The sequence below is a fragment of the Lynx rufus genome, unplaced genomic scaffold, assembly GCF_022079265.1.
Source record: "Lynx rufus isolate CCGP_SWC_20201006 ecotype Redwood Valley unplaced genomic scaffold, mLynRuf1.p SCAF_1, whole genome shotgun sequence".
In the NCBI taxonomy this organism is placed as follows: Eukaryota; Metazoa; Chordata; class Mammalia; order Carnivora; family Felidae; genus Lynx; species Lynx rufus.
In genome coordinates, this window is record NW_025814823.1 from 35,993,702 (window position 1) to 36,014,679 (window position 20,978).

At 36.4% G+C, this 20,978-nt stretch overlaps 1 protein-coding gene across 1 annotated transcript in view; it reads right to left on the reverse strand.

Annotated features, from left to right (window-relative positions):
• The window catches only part of DIAPH3 (diaphanous related formin 3), a 505,118-nt gene that overhangs the window by 225,338 nt on the left and 258,802 nt on the right, over positions 1–20,978 (reverse strand). The window contains exon 20 of the mRNA XM_047080525.1: positions 11,857–12,096. Coding sequence (XP_046936481.1) covers positions 11,857–12,096 — 240 coding nt within the window. The remainder of the gene's footprint in view (positions 1–11,856; positions 12,097–20,978) is intronic.

The window sequence follows — 20,978 nt, forward strand, 5'->3', positions numbered from 1 at the left end:
ACGGCACTACTGCTCTGGATGTTGGAGACATTGCTGAACACCATAAAAATGACAAAATTACGAGAATCTGTAATTGCCCCAGGAACATTCTAGAAGACCCTAACTTGTGTATGGCAATTAATATGATTAATATTAGAAATAATATTAATGATCAGTTTTTATTATAAATAATAACGGCAATATTAATATTAATGCCATTAACACAAATACCACCGATATTATCAAAGCAGTAGCTCTTATGTGACACTTACCCTGAGGCCAGAACTAGTCAAAAAGGATATATTTTAGTGCTTAAAACACAAAACATCTTTAGGTGGAACTAGTATTATACACATTACTAAAGAGGAGAAAAAAGACTTGAGAGATGATGTAGCATACACCAGGTCATATAACTACTATCTGATAAGCCCAAGGTTTGAACCCATGTCTGTTTGAATCCTAAGTTCTTAACCACTACAAAATACAGTTCCTCTACAAAAATCTTTAGATTATTATGTGTCAAAATAAACAAATTTCTCAAAACCACGGTGGACAAAAATGGCAGGTAAGACAACAAAAGAACAGATGCAATTTAAAATAGTGAAGCCCTACAACCTGCTAATTTTAGCCTGAAAAGCCTCTAAAAACAGACACCTGCTACCTTGAGGTCATTTCTAGTTCTGAGAGCATGCCATTCTTTCTAATGTTGTATCTATAAATTTAATAAAATGTCACCTAAATCTTATCACTGAAACAGCAAGTCTTTCAACATTGCTAATAGATTAGTGCTGACAAAATATTATTCGAATACGTTTAGATGAAAAGACAGCTGTTAAGTTTAACCTTTAACAGACTTGAACAAGTATACGTACGAACATCACATTCCATCTGAAATCCTATGCAGAATAAAGCGATTTGTGAACGTAGGAAATAGGAATTCTAAATAGAAGTTAAAGGTATTCCCATGAAAATAGGTGTGTAAACACATACTATCAAAAAAAAATATATTTGCTTAGATAAGAAGGGCAATGTGCCAGGAAAAATTCACTAGTGAAAACCACAATTATACAATGAATAATGTTTTTTGATATGTGTATAACTGCATTAAAAAAATAATCACCATGCTGATTAATTTTTTTGAAAAGATTGGTTATCTCCCTACAATGGAAATAAAAATCTTAATTTAAATAAAATAAGATGCTTAACATCATTTAGGTCACTGCCATAACTATTACTACCTATAATAAAACTTTCAAAATGATTTTAAAGTAGAGATCAAATGATATTAGGTAAAAAATAGACAAATTGTGATATTCATATATGAAAATAATTTCTATTCATTGTGTAGGTTCATTTTAAAATGACGAGAGTTTAAATATTAAATAAGAAAATGCTTTATATAATGTGGATTTCTATAATTATAAGCTAGTTTCTTTCATACTCCCCCCCACTTTCCCTGAATTATGTTTTTAATTTATTTCTTTTGGATTTTAGCAACTACAAAAACTGCAGAGTTCAAAGAATTTTTGCACTGTAGTAAAAATTTTAGCTTATTACATTATCTACTGTATTGTTCGATGTTCTGTTTATTTATATAGCCTCCTTATCCACAAGACATTTAAAACAGCTCAGTATTCTTTAATTAATATAAATGGACCAAATACATAAATTTTAAATTGAATGTTCTACCTTTTATTTTTTAAATCCTAGATTTTATTTTTTTAAAGCAGTTTCAACTTTACAGAAAAAAAAAATGAGCAGAAAATACAGAGCTCCCATATACCCTCTCGTCCATCCAAATTTCCCTATTAGTAACATTTTACATGGGTGTGGTACATTTGTCACAACTGATGACATTATTCTTAAGATCCGCTGCCTTCTACAGTTGTAGGGGTGTGGACAATGAAGATCATATATCTACCATTATACCATCATACAGAAGAGTTACACCCACCCAATCCCCAAACTCCCCGTGCTCTTATTCAAATCTTCTGTATTCTCTCTCCATCACAACCCCTGACAACCACTGATCTTTTTACCATTTCTATAATTTTCTCTCTTCCAAAGAGTCATACATATATTTGGAATCATCCAGTATGTAGTCTTTTCAAATTGGCCTCTTTCACTTAATAACATGAATTTAAGCTTCCTCCAAATCTTCTCTTGGCTTGGGAGATCATTTATTTTTATCACTGAATACTATTCTATTGTACGGAGGCATCACAGTTTGTTTATCCATTCACCTACTGAAGGACATCTTAGTTATTTCCAAATATTGGCAATTACAAATAAAGCTGCTATAAACATTTGTGCACAGGTTTTCAACGCCTTTGAATAAGTAAGGCGTTAAAAGTAAGTAAGAGTGTGATCACTGAATTCTAAATTTATGTTTAACTTGGTTACTGCCCAACAGTCTTCCAACAGAGATGTACCATTTTGCATTCTCTTCCTGTTGTACTACATTTTTGCCAGGATTTGAACTTGCCAATGTTTCAGATTTTAGCCATTCTAATAGATGTGTACGTTGTCTCATTGTTTCAGCTTGCAATTCTCTGCTGACTATGATGTTGGCTATCTGCTCATATATTTATTTGCCATTTGTAAATCTTCTTTGGTGATGTGTCCAGTCAGGTCTTTTGACCATTTCTTAATTGTTTTCTTGTTGAATTTCAAGAGTTATTTATATATTTTGGATAGAAGTCCTTTATTAGATATGCGTTTTGCAAGGATTTTCTCCCCGTCTGTGGTGTGTCTTCTTTTTTATATATTTTTAAGTTTATTGATTTTGACGTTGGGAGGGAGGAAGAGAGTGAGGGGGAGGGAGGGAGGGAGGCAGAAAGAGAGAGAGGAAAACAGAAAATCCCAAGCAGTCTCCATGCTGCCAGCATGGACCCCGACATGGGGCTTCACCTCACGAACCATGAGATTATGACCTGAACTGAAATCAAGAATCAGAGGTTTAACCGATTTAGCCACGCAGGCACTCCCATCTTCTCTCTTAAAAGTGTTTTTGCAGAGTTTTCCATTTTGATGAAATCCAACTTCTCACTATTTTTCTTTCAAGGATCATGCTTTTGGTACTCTATCTAAAAAGTCACTGACAAAACTAAAGTCACCTGAATTTTCTCTTATCTTCTAAAAGTTGTACAGCTTTGCATTTTACATGTAGGGCTATGTCCATTTTGAATTAATTTTTATGAAACGCCTGAGGTCTGTATGGAGATACAGTTTTTGTTTTGTTTTGTTTGGTTTTTATTTTGTTTTCGGCATGTTTATGTGCAGTTGTTCCAGCACCACTTCTTCAAAAGACTGTTATTTCAGGACGCCTGGGTGGCTCAGTCGGTTAAGCATCCGACTTCGGCTCAGGTCATGATCTCGCGATTTATGAGTTTGAGCCCCGCATGGGGCTCTGTGCTCACAGTGTGGAGCCTAGAGGCCACTTTGCTTTCTGTGTCTCCTTTTCTCCCTGTTCTTCCCCTGATCATGCTATGTCTTTCCTTCAAAAATAAACAAACATTCAAAGAAAATTAAAAAAAAAAAAAGGCTGTTATTTCTCCATTGATTGCCTTTGTTTCTTTGTCAAAGATTTGACTATATTTATGTGGAGTTATTTCTGGGCTCTCTATTCTGTCTCATTGATCTGTCCACTTTTTTTTTTTTAACCAATATAAGAATATTTTGATTATTGCAGCTTTGTAATTCTTGAAATCCAGGAGTATCAGTCCTCCGACTCCGTTCCTCTTCAGTGTTGTGTTGGCTTTTCTGGGTCTTTTACATGCCCATATGGCCTTTAGATTCAGTTTGTCAATATTCACAAAATAGCTTGCTGGGATTTTGATTAGGATTTCATGGAATCTACAGATCAAGTTGGGAAGAAGAAATATCTTAATAATATTGAATATTCTTTTCCATTAACATGGAATATCTAATTCTTTATTAGCTCTTTTTTGATTTTTTTCATCAAAGTTTTATAGTTTTTCTCATAAGAATCTTGTACATATTTTAAGTACTACTCTATTGTGTACTAACATAAATGATACTGTTTTTCCTTTCAAGTTCAGCTCTTTGTTGCTGGTTTTTGGAAAGTGATTAACGTTTTTATGTCAACTTCATATCCTAAAACTTTGCTATAATCACCTACCAGTTCCAAGAGGTATATATATTTTTTTCTTTTTTCTTTTTGGTTTTGGTCAATTTGGTGGGGCTTTCTACACAGGCAAACATTTCACCTATGAACAAAGACACTTTTATTTATTCCTTCTCAATCTATACAACTTCTATTTCGTTTTCTTGCCTTACTGCATTAGCTAAGACTTCCAATACAATGCTGAGTAAGAAGGGTACCAGGGGAGTGGCTCAGTGGCTCAGTCGGTTAAGCGTCCGACTCTAGATTATAGCTCAGGTCATGATTTCACGGTTCACAAGTTTGAGCCCCACAACAGGCTCCACACTGACAGTGTGGACTCTGCTTGAGATTCTCTCTCTCCCTCTCTCTCTGCCCCTCCCCCACTCACTCTAAGTAAATAAACAAACCTAAAAAAAAAAGAATTTTGACCAGGGACATCCTTTTCTTTGCCCAATGTTAGAGGGAAAACATTTGGTTTCTTACCATTAAGTACAATGCTAGCTGTCGTTTTTGTAGATATTCTTTATCAACTTGAGGAAGTCCCCCTCTATATTTCTAGTTTGAGTTTTTTACATGAATGTCTGTTGGATTTTATCAAATGCTTTTTCTGCATATATTAACATGATCAAATGATTTTTCTTCTTTGGCCTATAGATGTAATGGATTCTATTAACTGATTTTCAAATGTTTAACCAGTCTCCCACACCTGTAATAAATCCCTCTTGGATGTAGTATATATTTCTTTTTTACACATTATTGGTTTGGCTTATAACATTTTGCTAAGAATTTTTGCATATGTTTTTATGAGAGATATTGGCCAATAACTTTCCTTTCTTGTAATGTCTTTGGCTTTAGTGTGTACCCATTTTTATCATTGTACTCCCCACCTCTGCTACCTAAGAACAAATGTTCACAAATGCCATTGTCTAACTGTGGAGATAATAATCCTGCACATTTTGCCTCTATTCCAAAAATGCAAGAACAATGCAAACCGTTGACAAAGAAGAGGTAAAGAATAAATTTCCTCGACTATCAGGAATGGAGCATCTTATTCAATTTTTGATTTTTCATTTTGAAAATGCACAAAAACAGGAGACTGGAGTAAAGCAGAGATGACTGGTAAGGTTCTTCTTGGGTGCTCCCTCTAAAGGATAGGAGGCCTGTCTATAAGCATGGTGTTAAGGCCAATTCTGAGACTATGTGTTTGGGGGAAAGGAGATTTTATAGATTAGCAATGCTTTTCATGAAAATGGTGAGATGATAGCACACAAGCAGTGTATCTGCTGATCGTGAGTAAAGCCACTCTAATTCTAGTAAAAGAATATTTCTTTTAAAAAAAAATTTTTTTTTTAATGTTTGTTTTTGAGACAGAGGGAGACAGAGCACGAGTGGGGGAGGGTCAGAGAGAGAGAGGGAGACACAGAATCTGAAACAGGCTCCAGGCTCTGAGCTGTCAGCACAGAGCCCGATGCGGGGCTCGAACCCATGACCCGTGAGATCATGACCTGAGCTGAAGTCAGATGCTTAACTGACTAAGCCATCTAGGCGCCTCAAAGAATATTTCTAATTTACAATGATTAATAGCAGTTGAAAAAAAAACTAAGATAATATGAATACAATTTATCAAAAACATTATTTAGTAAACCCAATTAAATATTTCTTGGAAAATGCTATTGATTAAATGTGTTACTGAATGAATCAAAGGGGTTAAAAATCCTAGATAGCTTCACGTTGCTTTGGAAGTCAACATTTCAGTGACTTAATTGGCTGGATGTAAAATAAGAATGGCATTTGTTATCTGCAAGTCTTTGGCCAAAAACTGCTTTACTTTCAAAGGGTGCCAAAATTCACTGGTGTGATTTTGCCAATCCGATAAAGAATAAAAACCTCTCTAAAATCCTTCTAAAACACAATGTAGATGGAACAGTGGATTTGTTTGGCAGAGGTCTTTCTTCAAAATAACTTCATAGAGTGAATGAAAAGGTGATATAGGAGAAGCAAAATTTCACACAAAAAGCTTCACAGTATGATCCGATCTGAGTGTAACAGGTGATAGGCAGAGTTATTTGTCTCCTGCTTTTTATATAATGACTGAAACTCTATCTGTACAAGGTAGAGCCCTGAAGAATAACTCAGGACACTGGCCATCAACTTTTTTCAGTTCTGCCGTGTGCCTGAGATTCACACTCTACCCACTCTTTTTCTTCACTATCAGGGTAGTGTTGAGCTCGGCATGAAAAAAAAAAAAAAAAAAACAACAAAAACAAAAAAAAAGCAGCTTTTGGAAATATTTTCACCCCTCATTCTTAAGTGAAGACATAGACCTGTTTTCTTTTTTGTTTTTGTTCTTGTATTGGTTGGGTTTTGCTTTTGTATGTTTGTTTCTTGGCTGGTTCCACACCACCAACCAGAGATTTTTCCATTCTGGGATAAAGTAGGGCAGAAGACAAAATGATTCTCAGCTCAGTTTGTGCATTAAAATCATCCAGGAGACCTCTAAGAAGCCACTAATCAAGATCCACATCCATACAGGCTGAAGTAATTGATCCAATGTGGGGCTGACACATCAATATTTCTTAAAGGGCGCTCCTGGTTGAGAGTCAATGTCCTACAGGAAGAACTGTTCACTATTTCAAGAAATCACTCACTGGAGTTGGTGGAGGCATCAATCAAAAAGGAAATGAAATGGCTGGTTTTTGTTCTGTGTTGTTTTTCTCCTTCAAAGATCTTCCTCATCACAGCTTTGGTTAGCTTTATTCTACTTTGGTTAGCCTGAGCTTATAAAAAGAATATACAGGATATCAGATACAAATTTCATGTACTTCAATGAAAAAAAAAAAAGTCTTTTAAATGGAAAAAAAAATCAAACTCAAGAGGAGACAAAAACCAATCTTGCCTGCCACTTCCCAACCCTTTAACACCTAACTTCCGACTATCCTAAACTCCCGTTACTACATGTCCTTTGAGGACTTCACCTTTGAGGTGAACTCACTGTATGTTCTACTGCCAACGAGAAAAGAGAAGTTTTCCTACAACGTGATAATACTGATCAATTTATAATGGAATCAGCAATTACTTGTTTCCGCAATTTCCCCCCCAAAATAGCTAACACTGACAAAAATCAGTTATTACACTTTGTAAACTCTTCCAAAATTTATATCTACTATCCCAATACGAGGTAATTACTTAGAACAAAGAGTTATATTTTATAACTACATCATCCAGTTGTATTGATTGGGATAATTTGTAACTTGGAAATTACTTACCATTAGACATTAGGAAATATTAAACACATGCTATAGCCATAGTATATGGATTGATAATACCTGTTGTTGTTTTTTTAATTTACAAGGTAAAAATCCTCTCACAGATTTTAATATAGTGTTAAACTTTGATGATTGGGTCAACTCATTCTTTTGCTAGAACACTGATCTACTTGGAGAAAGAAGAAAAAAAAGATCTTTGCATCACCAATAGGTTCTCTAAGAAAATTAACTTCAACACTAATCACATGTAAATTTTTTCTAGGTGGGCATTTTGGTGAGGCAATCACCTACCATTTACTGATTGAATTTCTAAGGATACGGATTTGCATTTAATCAATAGCAGGTCCTGAAAAAAGAATATAATCTCCAATTGCATATTATCCAATTTTTATCTAGTCTAGCAGTATCTTTGGCGGACTTTATGAATGACAAGAAGTTCAACCATTCTTTTACATATTCTAACGTTTATCCTTTTAAATAGTCAAGCCATCCGAAACCAAGGTATTTATACCATTTTACTTAAACTAGAAATAGCATTATGTAACTGAAGAGTATATTTGTATCTTTCCACGAGGGTTCCCTTGATGTGTCAAACCCTACCAGGCTCTGGCCCATACTCCTAGGGAAAGGATGGGGGGGGGGAGGGAAAAATGGTTCTAAAAGAAAGATCCTAATGTAACTGATTCATTCATTTACTGTTTTAAAGAACACAGCTCAATGTCGTATTTTTCTAACAATACACGTGCAAATTTTCTCGTGAAGTTCAGCTTTGGCAAAGGAGGAGAAACCTCTAAGTTCACAAAAAGTTTCACGACCATGTCTGTACTTCACTTTTACCACCAGAAAGCCTCTAAAAATCTACTTTAATTTTTATTTACATCTTAATAGAAACTTGCTTATGTTTACCTTGTTTCTTATATTTTATTTTTACATTTATTTAACAGAGGCCACATCCAATCTTTAGGGTAAAAAAACCCACGCGATCCTTTTCCCTCTGAACTCAGAGCTATTATATTTAGCTACCTCCATTATAAAGGTATGCAAAGATGTAATACAGCCCTTAAAATTAAGCTATAATCTATATAGATTTCACAATTCATATAATTATTTATAAAGGATGAAAAGTTAACAACTTAGTAGAACTCCATGTACTTCTCATAGTAGAGCTAAATTTACAAAGGGTATTTAAAAGTAAAGGTTTTGAATATAGAATATTAGATGTCATATAATTACCCAGCATGTTTTAACAAATTAAAATATTACCCTTTCTACTGTCAAATACATATGGAATTCCTTTTATGGGGGCTTATCACCAAACCAAATGCTTTATACTCAGTGTGAAAATTCAATCACAATTGTCAAAGATCAAGCTGCTACTTCTGATAACGTACATGATGAGATATCATCTTGTTCAATATAAGCTTTCAACTTGACATGTAGGCTAATAAAAAATATAAAGTTGTAGTATTTATTTTCTTTCTTGCACAACAGAAGAATCCTAAGAGGGATGGTCAAAATATCTAGTATCGTTGCCTGAAAATACAGTCAACTCTTATCTGGAGACAGATTAACTGGTTTACAGATTAGCTGTAGTAAAATAATAGCAGCATGCATTGCTTTTGTAAAAGATTTTTAAATTATTATGCAGCAGCCACTGTCTATCGGTATGAGAGAATGCCTACTCTAACTACATAAAAGGCACAACTTTGTGTCCATTTTGTCTGGTGCATTGTCATTTATTGAGTATTTGCTATGCACCAGGCACTGTATTAGGCTATTCTACCTCATCACTCAGACCTAATCTCTTGTCAATAGCTCCCTTTCGAGGAAGTGTATGAGGGAGTCGACTGCAGTTCTGAGACACAAACTCTACAGAAGAAAAGACCCTTAGCACTAAGAAACAAATTTCAGTTGATTTGTAGGTGTAAACCTCTCCCCAACTTTGCTCTTCATCCTGTTTTTCTTCCTTTGCTTCCTTTCTCAGGGAAAGCCTGAGAAAGGCTTGCCTCTGCTTGCCTCCTTGCCCTTCCACCTCCAAGTTCATTATCAACACTCCAACAGTTCCCTAGATATTCCTTAAATGTGCATACTCCCCTCCCCCCACCCCTCCCATCCTACCCCAAGTCCTTTTGCCACTACCCTAGCCTGCACTTCCACTGTCTCAAAGTACCTTCACTGTTTCATACAAATATTTGCTAAATAGTTAAAGCAGCTTCCATCAGATTCCCTTTAAGACATTGAGGTAAACAAGGGGTAGGAAACATTAAAAATAGCCTGAACTCAATCACTTTTGAGCAACCACATCACACATGTCAGTAGTGAGGAGTTATCTTTGATCTCTCCTTTTTCCCTTCATCTTCCCTATCTATCTTCTCCGCTTGAGTTCCTCAGTCCACTCTCCTAGATCACGTGCTACATACGTCAGTCAGTCAGTCAGTCAGTCAGAGAGCCTCTCGCAGCTATAACCCTCTACCCCAGTGCTGTCCAGTAGAATTTTCTACAGTGATGGAAAATGTGCTATATTTATGCTGCCAACACGTATGGACACTTATTGGCTTGAAACATAGCTAGTGTGCCTGAGGCACTTGCTAATTTTATTTAAATTTTAATTAATTTTAATGTAAATAGCCACATATGGCTAATGGTGACAGTACTGGACAGGGCACCTTAACTTTCTTCCACACTGCTATTAGAATTATGTTCTCACGAGACGTCTCTGATATCATCACTTCTACTAAAAACTAACAGGTTTCCATAAATCTTCACCATAAGGAATGGCGCTGAAGGTGCTTTCCAATGTAGACCAATTTACTATTTCATTTGCCTGTTCGCCATTCCTTTCCCGTCTAGGCTTCCCATCACTTGGTGTACTCACATACGCCGTGAAATGACCCTTCATGCAAACTGATGGATTTAGCTTAGAACGCCTTTTCCTCTCAGGGAACATCCACTCACACTTCCAGACTCAGCTCAAATTCCTTCTCCAAATGCTTAACTGTCCCCTCCTAACTGTGCTAGCTTCTCTCTCTCAACTCTGTTGCCATAACTTTTTGTATACAGCTCTATTAAAAAAATTAATAATAATTAATGGTGAAAAACGGGGGTTCATGTATGCCGGGTAAATAAGTACATCCATTCAATGGGATGACCAGGTCAAGCATTTGGCACAGGAATAAGCAAGCACTCTACAAATGTGTAAAGTCTTCAATACATGTATTATGAATTGCACCTCCCATGCTAGGGATCTTAACTGAATACATCAAGCTCAGGAACTGAGAGGAAAATAAAAAGATGGAGTTGGGGTGGGGCAAGCTCACAGGTGTTGATACCAACTGGAGGCTTAGGTCAGGAACACTGTATAAGGCAAGTCTCGAAAGCACTGGGAGATTAACTATTCAAGCCAACCCACAGCTAAAACTGAACTTGCTTCTCACCTTCCCTATCTCACTGGCAACGGCAACACTGGTTTCCCCCGCTACCCGAAAGTAGAGTGTCCCCACAAAACCTTTCATTTGGCCTTTAAGCCAAATGGCATAAAGCAAAAAAGCAATCCCCATTTTGTAAAAGCAAAAATCCTCTTCAGATTTCAGTTTGAAAAGAGGTTACATACATGCTAATGTAGGTCCTTCAGAAAAATCAAGTGGTATAAAGCAAACTTCTGGATAGCGGGGAAAATCAGTCATCAAATTCCTTAATCAGGTGGTATAGATGTTAGCAGGTCAAGAACAAAAGAAGGCTTTTCTTGTGATGTGTAACAAGAAGAATTCATTGTAAGCAGATCAATAAAGCACTATTGCTATGGCCCTCTTCCTAGGAAAGAACTCTGTTATATGAAAACAGTGAATATATTTGCCGTAACAGTATTTAACATGTGGAAGAACTCAGGAGGAAAAAAAAAATCTCTAAACTTACTCAATTTTCACATCCTTTAAAATTATATTTAGATAGAAACATTTCAAAATCATCAGTGATACCCGAGGTATGTCTGTCTATTCCTAATAAGGGAATTTCCCCCTTTATATAAAGCAGTCTCACTCTTTTCTCCCTTTAGTCAGCTTGCAAAAAATGAAACAAAACAAAAACACACAGAACTATTTAAATAGCTAAAGTAAAAACTGAAGCGACAATCTTAAGCAATTCTCAATATGTATATACCACCATTTGCAGTCACTTGAATTGAATATTAGATTTAAATATTTTGATGTTCCATTTCATTAGGTTGGGAAAGCATAGGTTTATGACATAATTCTGTTATTAAACAAAATCCTTCAGTTGGATTTGCAGATCAGAGAAAATTAATATTTGGATTTAGCTCAGAGGTTGAGTAAATTAGCTCAGTTCACTCTGGGTTTGGGTCCATGGTTTGGTTCAAATTCTCGATAATGAACACATCAAAATAAAAATATTTAAATAATGTAATCAGGGCTGACATTTAAGAATGAGTGTCCAGGCAAATATGTGTTTAAAAAAAAAAAAACAACTCACTTTACAGAGAGAGCTAAGGTTAAATCCGAAGGTTTGAGCATTCCGGGAGCCAGCGTTCATGTAGTTTCCCATTAGCAACACAAGTTCCAGCAACTTGCTAAAGCTTTTGCTTTTCTTTATCTGCTCACAGGCAGTACTGACAGCCATGATGTCAGGTTTGATGCTGTTCACCTGCTCTTCAAACTGAAGCTTAAAGAGAATAGCACTGAGCCGTGGCCGGAGTCTCTTCACATTGCTCATCTGATTGAAAAGAAAATAGCAGATTTCCTTTAAAATGCATGGTATACTTTAGTACTGTACGACTGCAAGTAATCTGGGATGATTTATTGGTATGACAGTGCCGAGGAAGCAATATGTCCCTTAAAACTGATAGCAGGGAGAGAGAGAAAAGCCTTGCTTGTTTTTGTGAGCAATCAACAGTCATCCCTCAAAGAAAAAATTAACAATTTAGATGCTCAGGGAAAAGAAAGCTTTAATTAAATGACAAAGTTAAAGTGATAAGGTACATATAATTTTTCAACAAAGACTAAATTTTAAAAAAGGTGGCAGGGTACAGAGGCAACAAATGACAAAGCATTTCTCTCATTAATTTTTGTTCAACACTGGAAAAGGTTGGGTCATGTTTAAAACATTCAGAAAGGTCTAAAGAGGGTTTGTTTTCTTCAAATAGCAACTGCTGTCCTCAGAAGCCCTGCTGACTAACAGTATGTGTTAGATGGAGGGAAAGTAAATAGGTCCCAATTTGTACTAAATTGACTTTCTAGAGAAACACAGAGAAGTAGAATGACTCCTGACACACACTAAATTAGCAGAGTGGATGTTAAGGAACATGGGCGTAGCCAGAGCCAGAAGCCATGCAAAGCTATGGGTCCATCAGATGCCAAGTTAACCCTGTTTGGGACTCTGCGTTCCCTTGTTGGGAGCGTGGGGGCTGAAGATGTTGCAAAGAACAAAAAGCCTAGAGAGTCAGCAAGTTCTTGCCTTAAACTTACTCCCCTGTGTTCTATCACAGGGGAGAAGAGCCATTTAACTGAAGGCTGGAGACAAAGGGCATTTAAGCTGTGTATGAATTCACTGACCAAACGTGCTAGGGATTGAGACTTTAAACACATTGATGATGCAATAACAGTAAACCTATTGAACTTCAACAGCTATTATAAATAAAAGCAGTGTGAGGCAAGGTCAGGAAAAAAACAAAAACAAAAAACAAACAACCAACAGTGACATAACACCTTACGGTTAAAATAGGGAATAGGTCTGTTAGTCACAGAGTATAAAAGAAAACGTAAAGAACAATGTCACACAAAGCTTATAGGATTTCTGTTCAGGAGACAGAAGACTATCGGCTAATAATACAATGGCTGCTGTTTAAAGTTAAATAGACCAGACAAAAGCCTGGATTTATTAGATCCAAAAAGATATTAGATCCAAAAGGATACTTGCTTGGAGATAACAATACAGCCCAGCATACTCATCTAACAAGAACTGAGCAGTAAGGAGTTAACTCTCAGCAGATACATCTTCAGATGGACCAAATCCTTACAGTGATTGAGAAAGTTTCTTAGCAAATAATATAAATATCTAATTCACATTTAGTATTCTCTCCAGTCACCTGATGTTTTAATGTTTAAGTGGACACAGCCAAGATTCTAAGAGTTTGACGTAGTTAATTGCCCTCCACACAGAACTTTTGAAAAGGTCTTAAAATTCTGAGTTCAAGGAATGTCTTCAAATTTGCCTGTCTAGGGGAAACATTTTTTTTCTTCTTACAAGAAAGTAAAAAGGGTGGGGCGCCTGGGTGGCTCAGTGGGTTGAGCGTCTGACTCTTGATTTCGGCTCAGGTCGGGATCTCGCGGTTTGTGGAATCGAGCGAGGCCTATGGCAGGCTCTGCACTGACAGTAGGGAGTCTGCTTAGGATTCCCTCTCTCCCTCTGCCCCCCCTCCGCTGCTCATGCTCTCACACTCTCTCAAAATAAACAAACATTTAAACAAAAAAAGTAAAAAGACTATAAGCTCCAAAAAGACGTAAGAACAAAACAAGAACTAATAACGGTTTCATAGAATACATTTAGTATAAAATTTGAGAAAGATAAAATGAAGCCCGGTTAGAATGTCAATTGTTAGCAGGCATGAATCCTTCTGTTGGGCACTATATGTGCAGCTACACTGAGTCAAACAGTGATTACTTCTCATAACGTCATTTCACGTGTCTTTTCTTTTTTTTTTTTAATTTTTTTTTTTTAACGTTTATTTATTTTTGAGACAGAGAGAGACAGAGCATGAACGGGGGAGGGTCAGAGAGAGGGAGACACAGAATCTGAAACAGGCTTCAGGCTCTGAGCTGTCAGCACAGAGCCCCATGTGGGGCTCGAACTCACAGACCGCGAGATCATGACCTGAGCCGAAGTCGGCCGCTTAACCGACTGAGCCATCCAGGTGCCCCCAAACGTGTCTTAAGTGCTCCCAAATAAACTAAATTCTCTAAATTTTTATGCTTAACCATTGCAAATGGTATTCACATTATATTGGGCCAACTCTGTATTAGTGCTCTATTCCATTTAATATACCCTCTAGAATAGTAAGGTAGAGGACTCACATGAGTACACGTGGTTATGGCCATTCAAAAGGTGTATGATGCTCCCGTGGCATGTTTTCAACCTGCGCCCTTATTCATGATAGTTTGTTACTTTGCCGTAAACATGAGAAGTATCCCAGGAAAATATTATTACAAAATATATTAATTTTAACCTAGATTAATGTACTAATTTATGCACAAAGAGAAAAAAACTGCTTAAATGCCTCGATTATACTGTCCCCAAATATGTTAAAGCTTTCCTGCTGACAAGCTAACCATATGTAGCCAGGAAAAAGTAATTAATTTTCCTAGAAAAATATAACCTAGATTTGTATGAGTAATGAGTTTACCTGGCACTAGGGACAGGTACCTTGAAAAGACAGAGTAAGTGTATGATGTAATGCAGAACAAAATGCTATCAATTCATGAAAAACCCTGACAAAGCCAGGAAACCTAAAAACACATTTTAGAGCAACATCTTTTAAAATCAGATGTCCTTTCCATATTGTTCTTTCTTCCAAATTTCAAATAGGATTTAGACTAATAAAAAATAAATGTATTTTAGTGAACAAAAATCACTGAGCTGGAAAAGAACCTGAGAGATCACCTGGAACTCATTCTGGTCTTCAGTCTACTATTGAATAGCCTACTCTGATCCTGCAGGACACATGGCTGTCCCCATTATTTCAAAACAAAAGTCTTGGGGCGCTTGGGTGGCGCAGTCGGTTAAGCGTCCGACTTCAGCCAGGTCACGATCTCGCGGTCTGTGAGTTCGAGCCCCGCGTCGGGCTCTGTGCTGATTGCTCAGAGCCTGGAGCCTGTTTCCGATTCTGTGTCTCCCTCTCTCTCTGCCCCTCCCCCGTTCATGCTCTGTCTCTCTCTGTCCCAAAAATAAATAAACGTTGAAAAAAAAAAATTAAAAAAAAAAAAAACAAAAGTCTTAAAGTACACTAACATTCTAAGGTCTAGATCTTGGGATCTGTGATAAGAATAGCAGGGTTCTTTTTGTCATTAATCAAATCAGAGTCTTTCCTCATATAGGATCAAAGAATAAAAAGTTTAAAAATCAGAAAATATATATATTTTTTTTATTCTTGAAGAACGTCTGTTTCTTCATTACTTCACATGATCTGTCAACACAGGATTTGTGTTCCGTTTGCTTACTAAGGAATCTCTCACTTGTCTGCTCCAGGCGAGGCTGAATGCAGAAATGAAGAGCTATGGTGCTCCAAATAATGCTCTCAATGGTAAGAGAGTCACTAAAAAAGCGGAGGAGAAAGAGAGGAAGGTTATGAAAGTTTAACTGTGAGACAGTTAATAATGAAGAGTGCCTGGCTGGCTCAGCTGGTTCAGGGTCCAACTCTTGATTTCGGCTCAGGTCATGATTTGTGAGATTGAGCCCCGAGTCTGGCTCTGTGCTGACAGCGTGGAGTCTGCGCGGGACTCCCTCTCCCTCTCTCTCTGCCCCTCCCCTGCTCATGCTTGTACGCGCTCTTTCCCTCTCAAAATAAATAAACATTTGAAAAAAAAAAAGACAGTTAATAAATTAGAACTTAACTTTCACAGAGTTATCCTTTCAACTGATCGATACCTAGTCTTAGTAATGTAAACTCACATCACCAAACTCTGACAATAGGGAGTTGTAATCTGAAGATCAATCTGAAGGCATAAAAAAGAAAGTGAAAATACTTTAACTGTTATTTGAAAGCAGGGGGCAGTGTTCCTGCAATGTCCCCACCCCATAATTAGAGACGTTCCATGCCAAATAAAAAAAAACCTTTAAAGCAGTGACTGGTGAAAATCAATCAAGAATATCCAGAAGTCTAAGGGTAATTTTTATGTCACACCTCTGTTTGTTGGCAACATTAAGTGCTGTCAGAGGAGAGACAAGTGAGATGAAATAACTTGAGAAAATAATAAAGCAACAGGTACGGACTGGATGCCTAAGTCATGACTGCCACCCTTGGATCATCTGATTCTTTCCATCTGTCTCAAAGGGCAAAAAGGAAGATGTAATCTTGCATCATCTCATTATGATTATGTTTTCGCACATAATTTTAATGCCATCCATTGTTTTATGGGGGAAACAACAGAATCCGTTAGACATTTTTATACCAACCATGTCTAATACCATATCTGGTTCTCTTTAATTTCTTTAATAGATAAGAGATATTCAGGATCCAGCTTATTCGAAACTTGGCGCTTTCCCCGCCCCCACCCTCCGCCCTTCTCGCCTGCAGACTTGCACAGGCTCGCCTGAAAAGAAATCTTAGTACATGCGCAGCATCTTTGTTATTCTTCCCTAAAGTCACTATGGAACTATTTTAACCATCCATTTACCTAACACTACAAGTAACCAACGACTGAAAAGACACTCACTTTCATCTGAACTGACTGGCTACTCTAAACCTTTATTTCATATATTTTGTACATGTATCAGGAATAACAGAACAAAATAAGTCAGTCAGAGAAAGACAGATACCATATGTCTTCACTCATATGTGGATCTTGAGAAACTTCACAGAAGACCATGGGGGAGGGGAAGGGGAAAAAAAAAAGTTACTGAGTGGGAGGGAGTCAAACCATAAGAGACTCTTGGATACTGAGAACAAACTGAGGGTTGATGGGGAGTGGGAGGGAGGGGAAAGTGGGTGATGGGCATTGAGGAGGGCACCTGTAGGGATGAGCACTGGGTGTTGTATGGAAACCAGTTTGACAATAAATTATATTTAAAAAAAGAAAAGGAATAACAGAACAATGTTTCAGGAAGGATAAAGGACTCCTTCAAGGTCACATGGCAGGTAGGACACGGTCCTTGAGCTAACTTGCTGCCAGTCATGTGTGCGTGTCACTGAGAGCATCAAGTGTGGAAATTAATAATCGTATCTTAAAAGCCATCTAATACTCAAATTACTCCTACTATGTTTTCCTAGAAGTAGGAATGGACTTTCTCCACTGTAGTTATGTGACCAAACACTGTGGAGACACCCGGCTGTACTGTTTCAGATTCCTTTCTTTTTCCAACTGCCTCCTGTTGTGCTGAATTTTTAGTATTTTTTCCAGATTTGTGTTTGTTGTTCCCTCACACTGCACTTTCCACTCATATTTCCTTATTAGCTAATTCTTCTGTTCTCTGTGGAAGAGGTGCAAATAAGCAAAGGGAAGGTGAAAAACAAATGCATCCTTGTCAAAGACAAGACTAGAAAATGACAAAGGGTTGAGGGAGGAAAGCAACAGCTAAGAAAATAATGTAAATCTAATAACAGAATTAAGACACTTTGAAAAAAGTTAACTTGATTTCTTAAACTGCATAAAAAAAAAAAATACCTACCCTTTACCGTTAGCTGGCCACTATTTTCAAGATCTCCAGAATGCTCAAGAAAAAAAGAATAGTTCATTTCAAGAAATGCATCAAAAACACAGCTATTTAAGCACCTTATGCCTGGGTAGTGCTCAGAATACAAAAAATGTTTTGTGTTTTTTTTTTTTTAAATCAATGTGTTCTTATGATATTAAAGCTCCGAGGCTAAAATTATTTTTTTAAAAACTACACAACAGCAAAGTACATATGGTATGTTTTTAACATTTTTTCCACAAGAGCAAAGCGAAGAATTATACAAAAAATATTAAAAGGATGAAATGTATATTCCTGCAGCTAGTCAAGAAACAGAAAATTGGTTATAGCCATCAGATATTGCTTTATCTTTGTTTACAAGTGCTTATCAGTTCTGGACCACTAAGGATTTCACAGGAGGTCCAAATGAGTTCTGTCGATACTCAGGATCTGTAAGTGGGAAAGCTAGAGAGCGAGAGACTTATTTAATTTGGCAGTCTTAGCAAATACTCTTAACACAGAAGTTTCATATCTGATGAATTAAAAAGCTGGCATAAAACCCACAACCATTCTGGTGTCTTAAATTCATTCATGTCTGCTTCCAGACAATCCCCGCCCTACCATAAGAAACCCAATGTTTTTATTTCTACCATAATAGCTTAGTTTTGCCTGTTCTTGAAATTGATATTAATGAAACCTTCAGTAAACACTTTTTGTGTCTTGCTTCTTTCACTGAACAAAAGGACTTTGAAATTCATATACATGCTGTGTGATTCGATATTTGGTTCCCTTTTACTAATGGGTGATATTTTGTTGTAAAAATATACCAACATTTCTTTACTCACTTCTGTTTATGGACTCTTTGTTTTTCATTTTGGGGCTATGTGGTGGGTTGGGTTAAACAGGGAACTGGACAAATCATATGTCAAGTTCTTACCCCAGGTATCTGTGAATGTGACTTTATTTGAAAATAAGATCTTTGCGGATACAATTAAGGATCTCCACGCGAGATCATGCTGGGTTTAGGGTGGGCTCTAAATTAAGTGACTGATGTCATTTTAATTTTTAAAAAGGGGGTAGGGAGAGAGAAACACACAGGAGAAGGCAATGCAAAGGAGGCGGCAGAGATTGGAGAGATCCTAGCAGCTAGATAGACAAAGTCGTGACTGTGAGCTGCTATCACAAGTGAGAAGAGAGGCATGGAACACGTTCTCCCTCAAAGTCTCCAGAAGGAGCCAACCTGCCAACACCTCGATTTAGGTATTTTGGTCTCCAGAAATGTGAGAGAATAAATATGTGGTTTTAAGCCACCGCAGTTGTGGACATTTGTTATTGGAGGCCTGTGGAAACTAATACAGAACATTCTGAATATTCTTGTATGAATCTTCTCATTTCCATTAAGTGTCTAAAAAATAGAGTAAAAGCGTATACTTTTCTAAGAAATTGTCAAACTGTGTTGCTAAGTGGTTTATACTACTTAATACCTGTTTTCTAGTTTTGCATGTTTAGGTCAATATTCCACCCCTCATTAATTTTTCTGTGCGGTATGACAGAGGACTTGAGATTCATTTTAGTTCCTAGGGTATCCAAGTTTTGCAGTACAGTTGGATACAAAAAAAATTCCTTTCCACCCACTGACTAGCCTTGAAGTCTCTACTGAAAGTCAGTTGATGGTATTGTTGTGGGTTTATTTCTAAACTTTCTAGAAAAAGTTTATTTGTGTATTTTTAAGCCAAAGTGTTACTGTCTTGCTATCACAGTGTAAAAGTCTAAAAGTCTAAAAGTCTTCCAAGTGTGTTCTTCTTCAAAACTCATTTTATGTCTTCTAGGTTCTTTGCATGCCATACGAATTTTTTGTGATTTCCTATCAATTACGCTAATAAAACCTGCTAGGATTTTGACTGGGAATGTGTATCAAATATTCGAAATCTAAGATCATTAGAGGGGAAAAAATGACATCTTAACAATATTGAGCCTTCCACTGCAGGAGCATGGAAAGTAGCTCATTTATAATGTCTTTAATTTCTCTCAGCAATATTTTGTAGTTTTTGCCATAGAAAATTAGCATGTGTTAGTGAAAATTTTTCCTAAGTATTTTAAGTTTTTGGATGGTAGAGTAAATAGTACTATTTTTATTTTGTTTTCCAAGATCTCACTGCTTACAGAGAAAAATACAGTTTATTTGCATATACTGATTATTCTGTGATCTTATTAAACTCACTGGTTACTTCAACAAAGTTTGTTTGTATGAATTCATAAGGAATTTACAACAGGTCACTCAAAAATAAAGATGGCTTACTTCCTCATTTCCAATACACAGGACTTTAAATTCTTTTTCTTTTCTTACTATACAGGTTAAAACATGCATTGTAATGCTGAATAGAAGCATAAGAATAGGTATCCTCACCTAGATTCCAATCAGAAATGACAAAGCATTGAATCTTTCACCATCAATTATGAGGGGAGTTACAGGTTTTCCATAGATGTCCTCTGTCAGGTTGAGGAAGTTCCTTCTATTTCTAGTTGCTAAGAGTTTTTATTTATCATAAATTCAAATTCTAAATACTTCTCATTTTGCGATTCTTTAGGTAATGTGATTTTTCTCTCCTTTTTCTGGTACTGTGGTTTAGTACATTAATTTTTAAATTAAGCCAACATTATATCACTTGGTCTTTTTATGTACTGAAATATTTGAAATATAAAAATATTTTGTTACTCTTTGCATGTATGTTCGAGTCTAATTTTTTGTACTGAAATTCTTTTGAGTCCTGATATCCATAATTTGAGAATTTGGTTTTGTTTTCAGTGTTTCCATTCATTCAAAATAATTTTTTCTTTGACTCACAGGTAATTAAAAAAACCACATTATGCAATTTTCAAACAGTGAGATGTTCCATTATTATTATTCAATTTACTGTTAACAGAAAACACACTCAGCAAGATTTCAATCTTTTGAAAATTATAGAGATATATTTTATGTCCCCACAGGGTCTACTTTGGTGAATGTACCATGTGTATTTGAAGACAATGCGTACCCTAGAGTTGTTCTGAGGAAGCCCCACAAATATTAGAACAAAACCGCTGACAGAACTTGATTTTCTATGTATTTACTGTCTTTTTTTTTTCTTTTTTAGTCTATAGTTTTTCCTAAAATTGCTGAAAAAGGGCCATGATAAGGTTAGGATCAGGGAGTTATCTATTTCTCCATTTAA